General features: G+C 45.4%; 1 protein-coding gene across 1 annotated transcript in view; it reads right to left on the minus strand.

Annotated features, from left to right (window-relative positions):
- Positions 1-1,867: 1,867 nt before the first annotated feature.
- The window catches only part of SARS2 (seryl-tRNA synthetase 2, mitochondrial), a 206,352-nt gene continuing 186,915 nt past the window's right edge, over positions 1,868-21,304 (minus strand). The window contains exons 11-16 of the mRNA XM_069206905.1: positions 17,361-17,448; positions 16,992-17,104; positions 10,341-10,434; positions 9,655-9,747; positions 9,319-9,384; positions 1,868-3,079 (exon numbers count right to left, since the gene is read on the minus strand). Coding sequence (XP_069063006.1) covers positions 2,951-3,079; positions 9,319-9,384; positions 9,655-9,747; positions 10,341-10,434; positions 16,992-17,104; positions 17,361-17,448 — 583 coding nt within the window. The 3' untranslated portion in view covers positions 1,868-2,950. The remainder of the gene's footprint in view (positions 3,080-9,318; positions 9,385-9,654; positions 9,748-10,340; positions 10,435-16,991; positions 17,105-17,360; positions 17,449-21,304) is intronic.

The raw sequence follows: 21,304 nt of genomic DNA on the forward strand, positions 1-21,304 counted from the left end.
AGCGGCACGCAACTAATATGCTACCCATCAAATGCCGTAATTTGATATGTTCTCATTTCCTAGCTTTATGTCGCATATGGTTTTATTGTTGTGATCATTATATTTTAACATATGCATCAGATGACGTAGGCAGCAGACACACACCAGAAATCATCCTGCTGTTGCAACCATGATAATGCTGAATGTGCTACTGAATATCAACACCGACAATACCAATGCATTCTAATACCGCGGGACAAAATATCGCAAGGTAGGTGCAAACAGGGAAATATAGATTTACCATTCCTAACTCCACATCTAAGTACCGTGAAGATATATGTACAGTGTTTAAGTGCATATGTGTGGAGGTAGGTGTAGAAAATTTAGACCTACTTGACTGTCAATATTCTTGATATTCAGCCCTAAATATTCTCTCCCATCTATAGTTGATTTGATATTCAAGGGGCACACCCAGTGCTTAATTTGAGCCAGTGGTTTCTGGTGCGGGGCACCAGCACTTATTTTTAAAGGCCGGCAATTATTTTTCTGCCTCAAGCATTTACTGCGAGCAAAGGAGACATGGGGGAAAGACGGAGGAAGAGGAAAACGAAAAAGCGTCACAAAGGGAGAAATCAGACAGCTGAAAGAGTGAGCTGAAAATACACACTGAGTGCCTGTAAATGGGTTAGAGGGCCGAGATGGCTTTAGGGTTACCCTGCCTCAGTATTCTGTGCTCGCGCATTTAAAAGCAGCAGCTGCATGTTTCAGAGGAGGGCTTTGGGCGCCAGCACGTTTTTATTTACAAATTAAGCACTGGGCCCACCATAAGGTCTACTGTCTTAACATGGAAAAATATGCTCCAGTCACCTTCTACGGAATTGTTTCTTTACATGTGCTGCATCAGCATCTTTAATATAGGAGAATGGAACAGAAATGGGACACAGCGTTAATCTTCATGTGCAACGGTGTCCAGTTTTGGAACGTATATGTGCTTTTTGTACACGTACAATTACAATGAGAACACATATATACAAATCAGACTCACGCAGTTGTTTTTTCGACAACTGTAGGAAGTACATTTATATCAGAGGTTCACTTATAGTATCTAGATCCTATCAAGACCAAGCATTGCCTCACAAAGCCGTACCAAAACCCCTGATTCACAACGTTTTTTTCCTTTCTTAGGTTGAAATTAGGAGAGAAAATACGTTAATTCCAGTGTAAACTCATGTTTTATATTCAAAAACCTGAATTCACACTCATAAAAGTACTTGCACACATTGGTACAAACGGTGTGATACTGCATGAGAGTACATCAACTCACAGGTGAACGGATGCTTGCCTTAATGCATGAAAACCCACAAAGGCACAAGTTTGTGTGTGCATTCAGACATCTGCAGGACCCTTTCCACGCTGCAAACGGTCTGAGGTGTGCCATGAAAAGGAGCAGGATAAAATACAGTGCTTCGTTTGTCAAAAGAAGTACGTGTTAGGGCCTTACGTTTTTCTGATGACCAGGCGCCACCAAACGCCGGGTTTGCAGAATACTAGAGCGGTCTGATCTTGATTCCACATCATGGCCGTCTCTTCCACCATTTTACACTTCCCGTCTCCTCATCTCGCTCTAGAAGGTTCTTTTTCTTCCCTCCTTTGCAGATATTTTACTGTCTTTCTCGCCATTGTTTTTATCTTTCTCATGCTCAATGTCTGATGATAAAAAGCAAGTCCGGGTGCCTAAAAATGAGAGCCACTTCTCACCATCGACCAAATGAAACACTTTGTAAATCTCTGTTCAAGGTAGCAATGGGAAAAGAGACCCTGAATAGTGGCTAGGAGAAGGAGTTTCTCCTCGTGGACAAACAGTTTCCTCTGGAGAAACATAAAAAAGTTACAAAGTGCAAATATCTTTAATCAGCTTATGCACACGCAGTAAGTGAACAGTTCCTAGATTTAACGCCTCCGGAAATGGTTTCTCGTGGGAACAACGTCTGTTTCTCAAAGAATTTCAGACTTACTCCTTGAGCTGTCAGTCACAGTTTACCGGAAGTATCCATGTTTTTTTTATTTTTACGAATTTCAAGATATTGGTACTTACTTACAACTTAGCAGCAAGCACCTAGGAGCACATTTCTGACTTTTGTTAATGAATCAGGTCCCACGTTTGCATAAATTAGACTAATTACTACTTTCGTATTGTCTCAAGCTGTGAGCATATGATAACTGTTCTGTTTTGCTTCTTCAAACAAACATTATATACATGGCCTTTCACAAATCTAAATATTAGTGACAGCTTGTGTTACAGAATTACTAAAGTGAAAAGCTCTGATGCCAAATCAGTCAGGGTCCTGTGCTAAACAAAATTCATAAATATAAACACTGTTGTCCAGATAATTTATTGTGTTTTAAATAGCTGTTTTTCTATTCCAATATGTTACAAATAAGACTATTTGTCCGTCTTTTTTAAAAGGAGTTACTGTAACATTTTACAGGATCACTGGGATATGATCTTTATGTTTTGATACTAGGAAGCCACATTATGGGCACGCAGAAAAGATATAGCATCTCATTAAATGGGCTCGGATCTATGAAATCTCATGTTTATTTGTTACTGGATTGGATTAGATGACAGACATACATTTAATTCAGAGTTATTTATCCATACTTAAATCAAAATCAGTGATGGAATGGAAGATACCCTTGCAAAGGTCTGAGTCCTCAATCTGCACCAAGAGCGGATTTAATGACAGCTAGGAGAAGAGGAACAAGGGAAATGTATCCCAGTAATGTCACCATAAATAACAGCTGCCATGTGTTCTACAGCCCCAGCTTTCCACCTTTCGAATTCCCAGGCTTTTTGGGAGCAGCATATTCTTGTTTATTTCTGATTGCCCAGTCCAGTGTCCATATAGCATTTTTCTAAACATCCCTGCCGTCGAAAGGCTGGCGACGTAAACCGAAAGCACCATGCTTCTCAAGTTGACTGGCTGTCTGGTCTTCGCTGGTTTGGTCCTATGTATTTCTGTGGCGTGTATCCCGGTTTATTGATGATATCTGTATTCATGTAGGGCCGAAGGACCTCTGGAACTCGTACACGCCCATCCTGCAATGAAAAGAAGGGATGCAGTGAAACAGTCCAGAAAATCACGAAAGGTCAGAATCTTTAGGGTCCTCATCCACCCCTCCTCATGGCAATGTGAGAAGGCTACTGCCGCCTAGAGTGCATATTACAGCAAAGGAGGATGTGAATCTCAGCTCTATTTGTGAATTATATCCCCTCTAGGGGTGTTTTCTGTTCTCACCATTGCATTAGGGTTAGCAATAGATCTAATTCTTAAAATATAACAGGGGCTCTTGACCAATATAGACATAGCTGAGTTTATGAGGGCAGACCATTGCACTGTGGTATTCAAGTAAGCCTTGCCATTCCTAGTTCTTTGCCCAAAAATGTTACTTTGCCACTTACAAAGACATCTGGACAACCAAATCTGAAACAGGCTCTAAAGGAGAACTTCAAAATCCAGCTGGTACGTTGACTGCTGAATCTTTAAACACCACATCAGTAAGCCCATACCTGAGGCTGCAACTGTCTATTTCAAAAGAGCACATCTTGTCACTCTAAATATAGTTTTACAACTGGAGGTCTTACGCAGTCACAACGAATTTCATTTGGTCATTTAGTAGTTGCTATGGACGGTGTTTCAATTTTTGAAAACAACCCTCATTCTTGCGGCATGTCTGAAATAGTCCCCTTGTGATATTGACCTGACTCCACATTCAACCAACTCCATCTGGCGTAGTCATTTCATTGTCGAGCCATCATTATGAGATCAGTCAGTTCCCGTACCCTCTGTTCAGCTCCAGGATGGGACATTTGTTAACCTGTAGCAAGTAATCTGCAGCTCTTTTTTTGTTTACAGACTGGATCATTGCCATGGGTAAAATATCAATTTTCAATGTTTCGCCTAGAGTGGCAAGTAGAATTTGTTAAAGGATGTGGGTTGAAGGTACAAAGAGTTCAAACTACTTTATGCTACGCTGCTGTCACCACCTAGACTTCTTTTCTGGCTTTTGAGTCCCATCTTTGACGTACTGTATGTAGCTGCACCATAAAGCATCTCCAATATAATAACATATTAGATAACAATTGAGTTGTTCTTGCTGTGTGTCTCATGCTAGGACATATGAATAGGGCGATCTACCTTTCTTAGCTTGCTGTAGAGTGATTTCCTTTTAGCTTTGTTTCCAAACGACAACAGGACATATGCTTTGTAAGGCAGTCAGTATGCCCAACTCATCTCACTGCCATTCATACATCTGGAGCATATATAGAGAGAGGTTAGCCAGTCTCCATGTCCTTGGAAATTACACCAATAACTGAACTTCTTGATTAACATGACATTCAGACATGGAATTTGCTACTAATGAAGGATGTGGCCGTCATACCACTTTATTTATATCTCACTCTCAGGCAACCAGTGCTCTCAACACCATATCTCATGACACATGCCTGGGATTACATCAAAGCAGGATCTCAAATGTTGCCCATATTAATTTGCACAACAGCAGACGAAGACCGTATATTTTACTAGATACACAGAGGAAACCTGTGTTAAGTTTTTTCCAAGAACAGATTAATGTCTGGAGTTCTACAGAGTGATTTGGTTCTGTCTTTTCCCATAAAATAACTACACAGATAGAGAGACTGTGCTAAACCATTTTGTGTAAGATGTAACAGACAAAAAAACACCTTAAGAACTATATCCTGAATCTATTCCATTTCAGTATTTCTTGAATGTTTCAATATACGTAATTGTGTGTTTATTCCTTTAGATGTTTTTACAGTGCTGGCTTGCCTCTTCCAATAACCCGTGAGCACTTTTGTACAGTCAAAGTATGGCAAACAATATACAGTGAATTGTTTCAGACCAGCAGGTGGAGGTGAAAACTCCCAATGCAATTGTGATACTTGGAGTAGTGGATCAAGTAGCTGATGAAAGGGCAGTTTTAAAGAGTTTCATAAACGATTTAGCGTTGACTTGGGGAGTGAAGGTGTTCCACAATTTAGAGTCTAATACTCCCATGGATGGTAGGTCATTTTTTAACCACTTGAATGAGTGCTGCCATTTCATGTTCTGACATTTCATGTGCTGCAAAACACAACAAAGGTTCCTAGTGGGAATGTGGTGGGAAAGTAGGCAATGACAGAGAGCTGTTGGAGAGGAACCGTGTCCTTTGGGTGTACAGATGACATCATTGACAGCAAAGAGTTCAAGCTGACTCGGATTGTTTTTTCAGCACCTGTGTATGTTTGGGTGCAGGGAGGTTTTTGAAATCTCCAGACTTCACAGGACTGCTGCATTGATTCAGTGTTTAACATTTTTAGATACAAGATGGTGACTATACCCAAGCCCTGAAAGACAAACATACCCAATACTTCGCAAACAATTTGGGGTCGGTGCCGTCACCTGGCACAATCTGGGCCACTTGTAAGGCCACCCTGAGGGGGTAGGCCAGACATCTCCACTGCGTGAAAGAACACGCATGGAACCAACAAGTGTCGGACTTCAAGGACCGGGCGCTACGACTCGATGGACAACTCCCCACCTTCACACACAGCTCTGTAAGAAGACAACTAAACCTAATCAGAGAGGAAATTAGGCAGTCTACTCTTGAAACAGCAAAACACATGTGGAGAGCCTCAATGGCCCGTGTATACGGGTGGTGGGACAAGAACAGGAAACTCTTGCACTGGCTCGCGACTCGGCCTTTAGCGAACAGAGTTGTCCCTGAAGTTATTGACGGATCGGGTGCCATCTCCCGGACACCCTGCAAAATAGTGCAAAGCTTTGCTACCTATTACGCCAGTCTTTATGAGGAACGCCCCAGACCCCTAATGGAGAGGGAAGCCCCCTTGCTGGGTGACGTGTCCTTCCCTAGAATCTCTGTAGTCAAGAGACAAGACCTTGATGAACCTATAGCGCTTGAGGAGGTCAGGACCGCTATCTTGGTTTTGGCCGCGGGCAAGACCCCAGGCCCTGACGGGTTTCCAGGGGAGCTTTATATCAAGTGTAGCGACATCCTCGCCCCTCACTTACTGAGCATGTTTGAGGAAGCTGAACAGACGTGCGGTTTTCCCTTGGGTCTCGACCAGGCCACCATTGTAGTGATCACCAAGTCCAGCTCTCCCCGACGGCAGTGCTCTGCCTACCGCCCCGTTTCACTTCTTAACACTGAGGTTAAGATACTGTCCACGATATTGGCCACTAGGTTTAACAGGGTGATATCATCACTGATACACCCAGATCAGTGTGGCTTTATGCCAATTAGGAGTACAAGGCACTGCATTAGACGTTTGCATGCAGCACTGGCCCACTGTGGCTCCCTGACCCCTCCCCTGGAACTCCTCCTCCGTGACTTTGAGAAAGCGTTTGATACAGTGGTCTGGACATATCTTCAGCAGGTACTTTTGTGCACGGGGTTTGGTCCTAAGTTCCGAGGACTAGTGAAGCTCCTTTATTCTAATTCAACGGCTCAGGTGCAAGAGAACAGGGTTGTATCAGACCCCTATCCTATGCGCCGAGGAACCCGTCAGGGGTGCCCTCTGTCCCCGATTCGCTTTGCATTGGCGATGGAGTTACTTGCAAAGATTATAAAGGAGGACCCCTTGATAGACAGTTGGTCTTGGCCCACTGGACAGGAGGACTGCATGGCGTTGTACGTGGATGATGTACTCTTGTTCCTGGCCAACCCAGCCCTGCAGCTATTGGGGTTGTTCTCTGAGGCCTCTGGCCTGACTCTCAACCCCTGTAAGTCTCTGCTGGGTCTGTTGCACCCCGCAAGGGACTGCTGCGACTGACAGAACAACATTCCTGTCCAGTGCAACAGCTTCCGGTACCTGGGGGTGACTGTTGCCCTTCTGCCCGAACTAGCCTGGTCGCTTAACATTTCACTGCTCCCCCGGAGGATCAAAGACGACCTCCAGAGATGGCAGACTCTGCCTCTCAAAGTCCTGAGAAGAATAGCGCTATATAAAATGATGGTGCTACCTCGGTTCCTCTACCTGCTCCAAAATTTCCCATACCACATACCCAAGAAATGGTTTAAGGAAATGGACACAGTAGCGCGGCAATTCCTATGGTATAATACTCGCCCCCGGCTCACATTCCGCACTTGTCACGGAAATGTGTATGAAGGATGGTTGGGAATGTCCAATCTCTATCCCTACTACCTAGCAATGTACTTGCTGGTGATCAACGACTGGCTGGGGGGCAGCTGGTCTGATCCAGCATACCAACTTGAACTTCTGACTATGGGCTTCCCTGGCCTACTCGGGATGCTGTATGGTAACCCCCTGTCCCGTAAGATCCCGGAGGTGACAAGAGTGGTGCTGATTGGGTGGAGGGTGGCACAGGAGGCAACGGGATGGGGCGACGACTCACCCAACAAACCCCGCTATGGCATGGGACATGGCTGGGAGAGGTCTCTGCACTGGAGGGGTTCCAGAAATGGGACCTTATAGGTATTTCACTCTTGGGGGACGTATGGGTGGGCTCCCACATGTGGTCCTTCCAAGAGCTTCAACAGAAGTACTCGCTCACCGGGACTCAATTCCATAGATTCCACCAACTCGGGCACGTGCTGAGCGTACACGTTCAAGCTGGCTCGACCCTCCCCGAATTCAGCCCAGCTGAGGCCAAATTCTTGATGGGTGGTTTAGGTAAAGGGGGAGTGTCTCAAATATACCGCACCTTGGTCACTAATACAACACAGACACTCAGTAGACTCCGAGAGCAGTGGGAGAACTGGCTGGACGAGGACTGGCGAGATGCCCTGATGGCCCCAAGAACCTTGACTATGACCACCCGCCTTTGGGTGGTGCAAACTTACTATCTGCACACAGCCTATCTCACACCCGATAAAATGCATAAAGCAGGTCTCCTGCCCCGCGCAGACTGCCCCCGCTGTGCGGGTCCCGACGCTGACTTCTATCACATGGTATGGGACTACCCACACATGGCAACTTACTGGCGAGCGGTTACAGCCGAAATCTCTAGAATCCTGCAGATGGAGGCTGCCCTGCTGCCGCTTCTGTTGGGTGTCCTGGAGGGAGTGGGGTCCAGTAGAGCGGATCAGGCCTTTTTGGAAGTGGCCTGTTTGGTGGCAAAAAGAGATATCGCTGCTGGATGGAAGGCGGAGACAGCACCAGCACTTGGGGAATGGCGGCATGGGGTGGATTGGTGTGCCCAACAAGAAAAAATTGTATATGAAGCAAGAGGGTGCCGTACTAAGTATGACAGAGTGTGGGGAAAGTGGACAGGGACATGGGACATCCGTTCAACTACTACGCCTTAGACGCAGTGACTACTGTGTGACCTGTCCCTGAAAAGCATGATCAGTATCGATCATGTATTCATGTTAACTATGTGGGATTTGTATAATGCTATGCCTATGAGGTGCGGATGTGACCTTTTGGTCTTTACGTTATTATGCAAAACTAATAAAGTTGTTTATAAAAAAAAAATTGATAGAGCCCTCTACAACAAATCCTTCTTGATTCTGAGGCGGATGTAAAGAATTTGTGTGATTTCAAATTCATTAATGTTGAAAGAACAAGTCTATCTTTCAGAAAGTCTGGACACTTTTTTGAGACGTGGGTTGACAAAGGCTTACAAAGGGATGGTGATTTTTATCAAAGGTGTGGACATAAGACATCTTGGAGAATAAAGTCCAGTTGTTCTAGTCACCAATTCAGAAATAACAAGAGAATAGTTTTTCTTTTCTGAGAGTTATTTTTTGTATTTTGGTCCAAAAAGAGTCAATGGAAACCATCATCGAGGAATTCAAATCCCTCACTGTTCTCCTAAAGAACAATCTCTGAGCATAAGCCTAATAATCTTAGATACCAATGCATGGTAAACTGAGCAGTACTTCTCCCTATGCTCCAGTGGAAGTCATGAGCTACATACATTATGTTTGTCCTTTCATGAGAACCTTTAGTTACAAAGGTAGCATGGTAGAAAACATGTGTAGCCAATTACAGCTTCTCAGCTTGTTTTTTCATAAGAATGATGGGTAGAGACTTTACAGAAATGCAAGGAAGCATGACAGGGCTAACTGCATAAAGAAACTTCCATCCAAGCTAGCTGAGTTGATGGGGCAGAAATAATCCCTAGCACTGGACAAATCAAAGAAAAGACATAGGGCATTCAGTAAAACTATTTGTATACGGAAAAAGGTTAGATTCAATGCAAATCTTACAGTTATGAAACCCTGAAGCACAGCTGTTATTCAGACATACTCTGTGGCTAGTAAACACCACACGCATTCAGAGGGACTCACCTTTAACTGGTTGGATTCAAGAATTGCAATTATCATGCGGGGGATAGCACATGCTGTCCCGTTCACCTGTGGAGAAAGGAGGCAGTGCAAATGTGTTCAAAAGGAGTTAGACAGCACAGATAGGCTACTTGAAGGCGCAGAAAAAAGCATGCACATTCACAAAAGCAGTAAGAGTAACTGCTCCTGGGAAGCCATAAGTGTGTGTTCGTGTAAAGATTTGTTCACACATGAGTCGTTACTTTCCACAATTCATTCATGCGCTATGTCCTATACCCACACCCCCACAGTGCCTTCTTGATGCTTGTCCCTTGCGTATTGTTCTGGAAGCTTGCTTACAGTATGTGCGTATCGAAGATCCCCAGATGCCCCATGGTACATGATGTTCAAACGCCGGCTCTGGTAGTCAGTGCAGTTGGATGCACTGGAGATCTGATTAGGAAAAAATGAAAGGTCTTGTTACAAAATGTGCTGAGTGTCTGACAGACAATCTCACACATGTTATATACGGTATATGAGTTCTGCCCCTGCAAACCAGAGGATGCGTGGCTGCACGAGGGACACAGATTGCCAGCAATCAAGAGTTACCTCCCTCTCCATGAGAGGGTATCTTGCAATGATAAATGTATGTTTCATACTAAATAGTTTCGGATTGTTTCTTTTAGGATAGCAGATTTCCCATTATAGCCCAATACCTTCTCCACTTGACTGCAGTCCCAACAAATTATCAATAGGATTCCTGCAGCAGCATCACAGCCCTGTCAGAAATGTGACATTCGTCAGCTGCCTACACATTTTTAAGAACTAGTGCTTTTTGCCACTGACCGTCTAGTACTCCTGTGGAACTGCTCTGAGACCCTGCATCAGGAGCTGCCAGCACCAGAGAATAATTTGCCCGGCATTATAGAGCAGCACATGCAACTGCAGTAATGTTTTTGGTTTGCTCTTGTTTACCTTACTCATCAATTGGTCTATCAAGTTGATCAGTCAGAGGCTCTTTCGAGTGCGACAGCTGTTAGTCTCACCTCTCCATACTTTCCTCTGCCAGGCATCCACGCTTCAATGTCATATTTCCTATAAGCAGGTAGACCCAACTCCTGTGTAGGCATGTCTAGGATCCTGTATGCAATAAGGCAAAACGTTTATTTTCTAAAGCAACCTTAAATGTTCAGCTAGTACAAATAGCAAGCTCTAGCCTCACCTACATAAAACACACAGCAGCAAGAGTAATTCAAGGCTTCCTTCTCAGTAACAGACACTTTAAAACTAGCTACAGGGTTCAGCTTTTAATGTACAAGAAGGTGAACGTGCTGATGTGTCTTACAAGGACCTATCCTTTCACAAACAGGGCACACAATAGGGCATGTGAGCTACTGTAAAATCTCACCAATGAAGCAGGCCTCCATTGTCATCCTACAAGTAAAAGTACTATGACCACTTCCGTGACCAACCTCTCACAAGGCAATGCTCACAGGTACTAGTGCCTGAAGCAGGGCATTGCTCCCAGAGAGCAGAAAAAGCTGAATGTTTGTGTGCACTACAAACTCTCAGAGGTACAGAAGAAAAAGTTACTTACTCTGTAAAAATATTTCTGACAGGTGCAAAATATTACTCACCCAAACAATAAACCCTCCTCTCCCTCACCCCTTCAAGTTCCTGACAGACACGCAAAACACTTCTTCAGCTATGACTTCCCAGCACCAACATATTAACCCAGCCACAAATCCACCCTAGCATGTGAGATTACTTGAGTATTTTAAAGAGCAACTAGCATCCTGGCGTCAGTTCCTGAATCTTTCATGGTGTCCCCATGAGGCACAACTACAAATACAGCAAGTAATGATAAGAATGACACTAACCTACTGGGGAGGAGGAAGGGTGCTGTGGAATCTGCAGGAAGATTACGAATCCATGATAAATATTGCTGTAAGCAACTAGTTGCTCTGATGGATACATCTTTATGCAGAAACCTTATCAGAAGCAGTACCCTTGTGGGACCCCAGACTTGGTAATGTCTGTTAACCAAGGAAGTCATACAGCATAGCACAGGCAAAGAACAGTTTTACTTCATGCTTGAAACGTGTAACGTGTGACAGAAGTATACAGAACAAGGATGACCATGTAGCATCCCAGTAGTTGTTGGCAACTGGATAGCTCCAGAAAGAGCAATGTAAGCAGCCATGACTCTTGTGAAATACGCACAAATGATCTACAGAGGATCTTTCCTTGCCAACAAATCTTTATGTAGAGGAAGATCCAACCGCAAAACAGCGTGCATCATCACCACACTGCCCTCTGCTCCAGCGATGCACACAAAAAGCTGACCATAAACTATGTCCTGTTGCTGGTGGTCAATGTAGTAGGACACCAAAAGCCTGGGATCCAGCCTATGCTGCAGTTCCACCCCCCTAATTTAATATGGCTGAGGAAAGATAGAGCAGTGACAGACTTTACTTTATGAAAAGCATGAACTATGTGGGGTGAGATGGATAGGCTGGCGCAAACTCCATTTTATCCAGGTAGATACTGTGAAAAGTGGACAAACTGAAAGAGTCTGAAGTTCTCCAACTCCATGAGCAGGAATAATTACTGCCAACCAAACTGTCTTCAGAGTAAGATGCTGAACCAGCCAACTGTGCATTGGCTCAAATGTGGAAGTCATCAAGGAAGTTGATACGAGGCACAAATTCAACTGAGGCACATTAACCAAAGTGGGAGTTACCAAGTAAAGCAAAACGTTAAGAAGCCATGTCACTAGTGGTGACTTTACCAAGGAATATCGGTCAAGGAGACAAATAAATGCAGACCGTGCTGCCAGGTAGCCTTTGACCCCAGCCACAGTCATATCCAGCTGAACAGAGAACAATGCAAACCTTAAGACACGGAAACAGTGAGATTTAAAGGGATTAATGCCCTCTAACTCACAACAGTTAATCAACTTGTTCCAGTGTTCTGTGCAGATAGATTTGGTAGCAGACTTTTTGGCCACCAAGATATCTGCAGTCTCATTAGGAAGCAAATGAACCGTAGATGGTACTACTCAATTCCACGCACAGAACTGCAGCATGGAGGATTGGGGTGGTGGACCTCACCATTTTGCAACAAGTGCAGGCCCAAGTAGGGAAAAGGTGGCTGAAAGCTAAGTGCCAACATATTGATCTACCAGACACACCTCACCCTGTCTGGAGCAATTAGAATCAGCTGTGCCTGATCCTACCGCACTATTTTGGACAGAAGTTGGATCAGCAGAAGTGCGCTTAGTAGGCCCAGAGACTGGCTGAACCTGAAGCATCTCATAGAGAACTATCAGGAGAGAAGTGTTTGTCAAGTGAGGGCAGTTATTGTTCTGGGTCTTTTTTAAGAGATCCACAAATGGAGAACCCTATCAGTATCTAGAGACAACTGCCTCCGTCATGTCGGTATGCACCTCCCACCCGTGGACCTTCGGTGAGAGGTGACTGAGCGTATCTGCTTTCACACTGATGGAGCCTGCAAGATGAGCCACTACTGGGGACAGAACTGTTGCATTCACCTCCATGGGTGAATTGCCTTAGAACACAAGGTCCTAGAGCCCACACCACCCTGTAATTTGCTATAACAGATGGTAGTGGCATTCTCCAATAGCACTTTGGTGTTGTTTCTCAAGACAGAAAGAAGAAAGGCCTTCAAAGTAAAACAACTAGAAGCTACACAAGAACATTTATGTGCAGGAGTTGCTTCGACGTAGTCCATAAAAACTTCACAATCTTGTTATACAGATGAGCACATCACCCAGCAAAAAAATGGCTGTCACCAGAATAGATTTTAGTGGTGGGGGCTAAAATGGCAGTCCCTCACAAGTTTGGAAGGATCCATTCACTAGTGTCAATCTGAAGGCACCAAAGATCTGAACCGCAGAGAAAAACTGCCTACTGAAGAAGCCCTCCGCAGACCCGACAGAGCTGAAAAACTACAGACCAATCTCACTGTTCCCTTTCCCAGCCAAGGTCGTTGAAAAAGCGATCAACACACAGCTCACCGAGTTCGAGACAAACCACATCCTATATCCCTCCCAATCTGAATTCAAGAGCAACCACAGCACCAAAACCGCACTTCTAGCAGCCACGGATGACATTCACACCCTATTGGACCATGGAAAAACAGATGCCCTCTTCCTCCTCGACCTCTCTGCCACGTTTGACACCATCTCCCACACCACCTTATGCACCAGACTACACAACGCTGGCATCTGTGGCAAAGCCTTTGAGTGGATCTGCTCCTTCCTCACCGGCCAAACCCAGAGAGTCAGGCTCCCACCTTTCACCTCAAAACCGACAGAAACCAGCTGCGAAGTCCCACAGGACTCTTCCCTGAGCCCCACCCTCCTCAATGTCAACATGACCCCACTCGCCAAGATCATCGGACACCATGGGCTCAACATCGTCTCATACACCGATAACACACAGCTAATTCTTTCCCTCGCTAACGAACCATCAACAGCCAAAAGCAACTTTCACAACAGAATGAAGGCAGTCGCCAACTGGATGAAAGACAGCTGCCTCCAGCTCAACTCAGGTAAGATGGAAATCTTCATCCTGGGCCCCACCCCTACCGCCTGCAATGACTCCTGGTGGCCCACTGCCCTCGGAACTGCCCCATCTTCCTCCGACCACGCACGCAACCTCTGCATCATTCTCGACTCCTCGCAGTCTATGGCCCGTCAATCAACACAGTCTCATCCTCCTGCTTCCACACACTCTGCTTGCTCCAAAACATTTTCAAGTGGATACCCATTGACGCGAGAAGAACAGTCACCCATGCACTCGTCAGCAGCAAACTCAACTACGGCTACGGACTCTATGCCGGCATTAACAAGAAACTCCAAACAAGACTCCAGAACGTCGCAGCCAGACTCATCCTGGACATTCCCTGCCACAGCCACATTTCTGTCCACCTGAGAGACCTATACTGCCTCCCCGTCAACAAACGTATCACTTTCAAACTCTTGACACATGCTTACAGGGCCCTACACAACATTGGACCTGCCTACCTCAACCATCACCTATCCTTCTACGCACCCCCCAGGCAACCTTGCTCTGCCCAACTGGCCCTCGCCACCACCCCTGGGATCTGGAAGAACGTGGATGAAGATAGATCCTTCTCCTACCTTGCAGCGCGGACCCGGAACCCGCTGCCGGTTCACCTCAGGCAGTCCCCCTCGATGGCTCAGTTCAGGTAGGACCTCAATTCCTGGCTCTTCAACTGATATGCGTCCCCCCACCAGCACCTTGCGACCCCCACCAGGTGATAAGCCGCGCTATACAAATTGGTTGACTGACTGACTGAACCTGTGCTCAAGCATGGTCACATCAGGCACCACTGTTGACCTTTATCTGCCATATTGCATGAGGCACCAACAAAATGCAAAAAGCCATGATGCCCAACAAGTGTATAACCTGTTTAAGCAGGGTCCAAGTTTGAGACAGAAATATCAGAGTCATTGCCGGAATATCTGCGATCTTGTGTGGATGAAGGAAGGCCTCCATCTGGATTAATGCAGCCGCAACTTAAGGAATGTGGTCTGGTGGGCAGAAGAAGCGAAAGATGTAGCCAGTGGGGATTACCTGGGTGACCAAGCAATCTGATGTGATTTTCACCTGATTCGTGACAAAATATGAGTCTCCCTCCCACTGGAAGATGGTGCAGTGAAGGGAAGCAGTCACACAGGGTTATAAGTGTCAAACCCTGCAAGTAATAGTGGAGACTGGATTTTGCTGATGCTGTCATTTATGTTGTCCTCTAGATCCACCTATGCCCCGAAATGAGCAATATTTTTGCTGTGGGGTTTGCCTGGAATGAAAAAGCTGCCTCTGCTGCACCTGTGCTGTTCTGGAGTAACCATATATCTTGCAGCACTGCTGGCAGAACTGCCATGCTGATGTTCTAAGGTGTGAATTGCAGACCTGCTGCTTTTGAAGTGTCATAGCAGAAGGGGTCCGCTTCTCTACTGTTTCAATTACTATGTCTGAACAACCACACTCTATAGCAAAGGATCACAGGACAAACAGTGCGTCTGAAGCACTGGACAATCTGTATGGACTGCTAGACCTCAAAAGGTCTTCTTCCATGTTGCTAAGATAGGCTTTAGAGGGGCCTCATTAAATACAGGTAAAGTCTGTGTCACAATATTAGTTTTTGCTTCTCCTGAAGGTAAAATCATTCCAAGGCTTCTTCGTACAAGGTGGCACCAGTGGCGTAAGGAATGCCACCTGCTAGCGAAGTATCCAGTCCACTGCCCTTTTTGTAAGTGCAGATATGTACCAGCATCTGTATTATAAGAAGGCAGGAGATAACCATCCACTACTCGGCCATAGTCTTTCTCTTCCACAGCATAGCTAAGGCATCTGATTCTGAGCCCAGTATTTTATCCAAATGGAAAAAACCCTGGCCTTGACAGATGAGATTAGAACAAGGCTGAACATTAAAATTAACCATTACTTTCTATTTTGCTCTACGGACAATTGTTTCCCCTATTCACTCATTGGAAGCATCGGTAGAAAGTTCCATACATACATGAGTAGTGCATTAGCCAAGTCTAACATAGTCTTCAGTGTCGAAGTCTAAGGAGATGTGACATTGACCGGTATTTCAATCAGGGCTGCCGGAGTCACCAAGCCAGCCTCTCTCCTGGGGAAGAGCACAGGTGGTGGCAGCGCAGTCCTGAAGTTGTCCAGCATTCCAAGCTGGAATGCCAATTCCTGCACAGGATCAGCCAACAGACCAGGAAAATCAAGTCTCATCTTCTTTGATGGTAGGGTCTTGTCCACTGATGATGGAGAGTCTGGCATCTGAGAACAACACTGAGACTCTGAAGGGTCCAGAGAGCACAACTGTTTCCTGGAAAAATAAGACTTCCAATAGTGCTGCTTTTTTTGGTACGATCTCTTTGGAGAATGTTCCCTTGAAAGTAACTTTCCTCTAAGAGAGGGAGAGCACTTCGGCATCTCCATACGTGCCTCATACAAAAATAGCTTGGCCTCCTGCTCTGAGTGATAGAGGCAAAGGATCAATAGACTGTGTCATCAGGCTCTTAATTCAGACACCACTTGTTGATGTTGCAGGGGGCCAAAGAGAGACATCTTCCAACCTTTTCAAATGTTGAATCCCAAAATCTTGAGTGGATAAATTTGACTTAGTTGTTGGGCACAGCTGAGAAAACGTATGTTGGCAACGACGGTGACAGCGGTATGGACCACATCAAAGAGGCATGGAAAAACAGGATGTGCTGCCAGTTGACTCCAGTGATGTCACGTCCGGAAGTGAAATCATACCTGGAGCTGTATGTTACCACTTGGTAGCACTATATGGGTATTGTCACCGTTGCTGTTAAGTAGTACCAATTTAGAGGCATTCAAAATTGATAAAGCCTTTTTTACATTACTCCCAGAATCCCCGCCTGACTCACTGAAGTTCTCACCGCTAACTATAATGTATGGGGTAGCCACTAATGTAATGTTGTCTGATATGGTCACTATTATAGCACGAAAAATATTAGTAGATCAGGATGAATTACACTGGAAATAAGTAGCTCCAACTAAAAGGTTGGAGACCCATCATTTAAAGGGTTAAGTCTAGCCATTAGCAGCTCTCATTCAGAGCAGTAGACACAACACTTGTAGAAAGACAATGACTCTCACATGTAATGGAGTTCCAGGTCTGAGAAGATCTCCTTCTGAAGAGTGACAAACTCATCTAGCAGCTCCTGGCTCTCTGTTCCACTCTCATCCGCAGTCACTGCAAACATCTCCACCTAGTCACACAAAGGGGAAACATAAAGTGTCAATAGAGTCCGTACCTATGTGTATCTACATATGCATGTAAAAGGAGACTTACACACTGCAGTGAATGTGTGTGTGCATGTGAAGGCCATTAAAGAATACAATTTCAAACAGATAGGATGTCTTTCACATGTGGTTGGGTAGTAAACTTGAGAGAGGCAGGTGCAATCATTTAAGAGCTAGTTTCCCCAGGAAGCAATGTCTCCCACACTTGGCCCTCTGACTCACCTTGGTGAAGTGATGGACCCTATAAAGACCCCAAGGTTCTCGACCAGTATCTGTCTCAGCTCTATAACAGGTACTGCAACAAACAGTTCTAGAAGAGAAATCACAGAAAGAGAGAGCAAATGTGAGATGATCACTGACCAAAGAGAGGAAACCATAGACTGAATGGCTAGTAGCTAATATCTCAGGGAACAGAAGAACCAAGAACAAGCACAGAAGAGCTGAACCTACAATACAGAGAGAGTAACCCCTGACGTAATTAAGAACGGTGCCATCACAAGGAAGAGGGAACACTTCAAAACATTGTAAGTTACTATCTTGTCTTTTGCTGTGTAGTTATACGCCAGTCAGAGTTTTAACAGGAAGAGCATTATTTTGTTTTGCTAATAACGTTGGTGCAGTTTGAGGAATCTTCATTAAAATTTACCAAAAAAATGTCATCCACATCAGCTCCTTTCTGGAAAGTTTTTGAGTGATCCGTCAAGTGGGTGCTGGGAAAAAGAGGGGGTATCACAAAACAATTTTTCCCCACGTACGTTCCATAGGAAAAAATACACAACAGTGCAGAGAAAACTGCTGAACAGAATTACACCAAATCAGGCAGAACACTCGGAAAGTGTGCTGTTGTGATTTGATGAAATCTGTTCAGTAATTTGTGAAATATTAGCCTTCGACATCCTGAATGAAGCCATGTGTTCAGCACCCATGTTCAAGGCACCTGACTTCTCAAAAGAGTTCCTCATGCACACATATTTCAGAGCTTGGGATAGGTGCTATTCTCTCACAGCGGAACGAGGGCCTGGACCATTCAGTAGCCTTCATCAGCAGGAGGCTACTAGCCTGAAAACAAAGGTGGAGGGCAACTGCGATGGAAGCTTGGCACTGAAGAAACTGAGACCATGCCTGTTTTAAACTAATTTCCAGATTCAGACATGAACACAGAGCCTTCAAATTGCCGATGCAAATGTTGGGTGAGAATTCCAAACTGCTGAGGTGGTCTATCTCCCTACAGACTATGGACTTTAAGGAGAAACATCGCCCTGGGACTGACCACTCCCCAATACTAAGGGTCTTTCCAGGTTTTTATGCCTTAGCAATCAGAACTCCCACAAGGGCGTGTTCTCCCTGCCTTTCGGCAATGGGGGGCGTTGAATATAAATTAGTATCTGCTGTGTGGTGTACCCTGAAAATTTTCCTTTACCTGTTTTTACTGGCTCTAGAACTTTATCATCTTCAACCGTGCAAACATGTGGAAAATTGGCTATGCTCCGCCTTCCAACATGCTGAAATTAGCATACCCATAATTAGCATATTTCACGTATTTTTTTAAGTCCCTATTATATGGTACACACACTGTAACCGTGGACTGCAAGTTAAATGTCACCAGCATGCTGCAACACTCATTATGCCACCAACTGCAGTGACAGGACAACCATGACTGCAGGCCTGACCTGTGTAGCACAGCTGTGCAGATTTTAACTGCAAATTTGACCTGTGAAATAACTCGATTTGGCAAACCTCCTTTAAAATATTTAGAAGTCACCCCTAAAAAGGTCTTCTTGCCGCAAGGCAGGGTGCATGGTATTTAAAGGTCAGACATGTAAAAGTTTAATGTTAAACACGTCCATACAGTCGAGAATGTGATTACTTCTTTCAAATTTTGATTTAGGGAGTAAGTGGTGAAAGGTATACATGTATGTAAATACAGTGATTGAATTTTGATTATCCAAATTTGAGACAAAATCAAATTTAACAAACACATTTGAAGTATTCACACTTTCAGACAAAGAAGTTTATTGCATTCTGTAACATTCTTGGGTTCTTATTAATGGATAGAGTCCAACCACATAGTGGAGAGGATCAGTGAGAAATCTGAATTTGAGTAGTCTTTACCAAAAAGAATGTTGCTGAAGGTAAGTAACGTGTCCTTCTGACAGACTTTTAACTGCCAGTTTCTCTCTAATTGAAAAGATACCAATGCATGTGGGTCAGCCATTTACAGAGGTGCAGGGCCACCCGGCACAGGGACCATGGCCCCACCCTACCTTGCTTGTTGTATCATGAGCCCTCCATTGATGGACTGAAGGAAGTTTTTTTTTAATGACAAGCAGATGGCCCACTACTCTAGAAGGTTGATATGGAGCCAGGACTCTACCAGAGACCATAGGCCTCTGATCTCCACTCTGCCAGATGGCCATCCCAACCCAGAAGCAATGCATTGGACACCACTGTCCGCTCTGAGTGGGAAAGGGAGAGGGGCCTGCCGCTGACCCACCCGCAGTACAGTAACCACCAGTGCAGATATTTTGCAGTCTCATTCTAAATCTGAACATGGTCAGAGATGTTGCCTTGACGTTGCGCCAACTGGGACGTCAGAACCTACTGCAAGGCCTATAGAAGCAATCTGGTGTGTTTGACAAGCAGGATGCAGAAGGGCCATCAGTCCCAACAGCCTCAGAGTCGACCTTACTGAAATCCAATGCAAAGGCTAAAAGCTCAGATAATACCCTGAATGTCCTGGACTCTCTTTCCCAAAAGAAAGGCACAAAGCAGTACACTGTCTAGAATGGATCAGACGAAGGGAAGCATCTGAGAAGGAGTCAGTGTGACTTTGGCAGATTGGTAGTGACCCCAAAAGATGCCACAAGTGTGACGAAGTCTGAAGGTGGTTGACGACTGCCTGGGGCAAGCCCACCCTCAACATCCAGTCATCAAGGTAGGGGAAGACCACTGCTATCACATTAGTGAACACCAGAGGGGTACTGGTGAGACCAAAGGGGAACAAAGCAAACTTAAAATGCTCCTGTTCAACCACGAACCGCAGGTTGCGCTGATGGGCCTGCTGAAGGGGTATTTGGGAGCAGGGACCCGGCAGGTCCAACACTGCCATCCAGTCTCTAAGGTCAAGGGCTGGCAAGACTGAGTCAGAGTCAGCATTTTGAAATCCTCTTTCTGGAAGAAGTCATTGAGAAGGCGCAGGTCTAACCTAGGTCAAATGCCTCCGTCTGTTTTGGGCACCAGAAAGTAGCAGGAATAGCAACTATGTCATATTACTGGCATGAGCACCCTCTCAATAGCCCCTTTGGCCAAAAGGGCTTGCACGTCCTGCCTCAAAATAGACAGATGGCCATCCGTCACTTGCTGGTGTCACGGGGGAGGAGGCAAAATATATGGCAGAGAGAGAAAGGGAAGTAGGGCACATTCCTGCTGAACAAATTTCAGGACTCATCTGTCTGATGGTGTGGCTTGCCAACCCAGCAAGGACAGTCAGATCCTGCCTCCCAGCGGGTGACTGTGCTCCACTAAGGGCGCAATAAAGGTGCTTGGCAGTTGGGGCTGCAGCAGGGGTAGTCAACTAGGCGGCCTGTTGACTTTGACTGCACTGTGCACCACAGCCTCGACCATGATACAGCTGAGTGCCTTGTTGAGGTTGGATTGGCTGGCAGTATGGCATACTTCTGCCAAAGTTGTGAAAAGAGTGGTAGGGATAATGAGGCTGGTGAGGTGGGGCAAATAAGCCCAGGGAGTGTGCCCTGGCCCTGCTGTCTATGAACCCCCTCAAAAGTGGAGTCAGCATTGTCACTAAACAGACGAGCCTTGTTGAATGGCATGTCCTTGAGAGATAACTGGGCATCAGCTGAAAAAAAACGATGGATCGCAGCCAAGTGTTGCAGCAGATGGTAACATTGCTGCCAATGGCCCGCCCGATGGAATCAGTAGTTTTGAAGCCGCAACAAAATGTGGACTTGGCCGCGTCACAACCGCCCTGTATAGCCTGGGCGAGGACACGTCAGAGATCCTCAGGAACACCTTGGAGGACCTGAGCCACCACATCCCAAAAAGGGCAGTAATAGTGCCCCAGCAGACACCAGGCATTCAAAGATCAAAGTGCGAAGTTGGTAGTCAAAAATACCTTTTTTTTTAACGTCACCAACCATTCTGACTCC

The sequence above is a fragment of the Pleurodeles waltl genome, chromosome 9 (genome assembly GCF_031143425.1).
Source record: "Pleurodeles waltl isolate 20211129_DDA chromosome 9, aPleWal1.hap1.20221129, whole genome shotgun sequence".
Lineage (NCBI taxonomy): Eukaryota > Metazoa > Chordata > Amphibia > Caudata > Salamandridae > Pleurodeles > Pleurodeles waltl.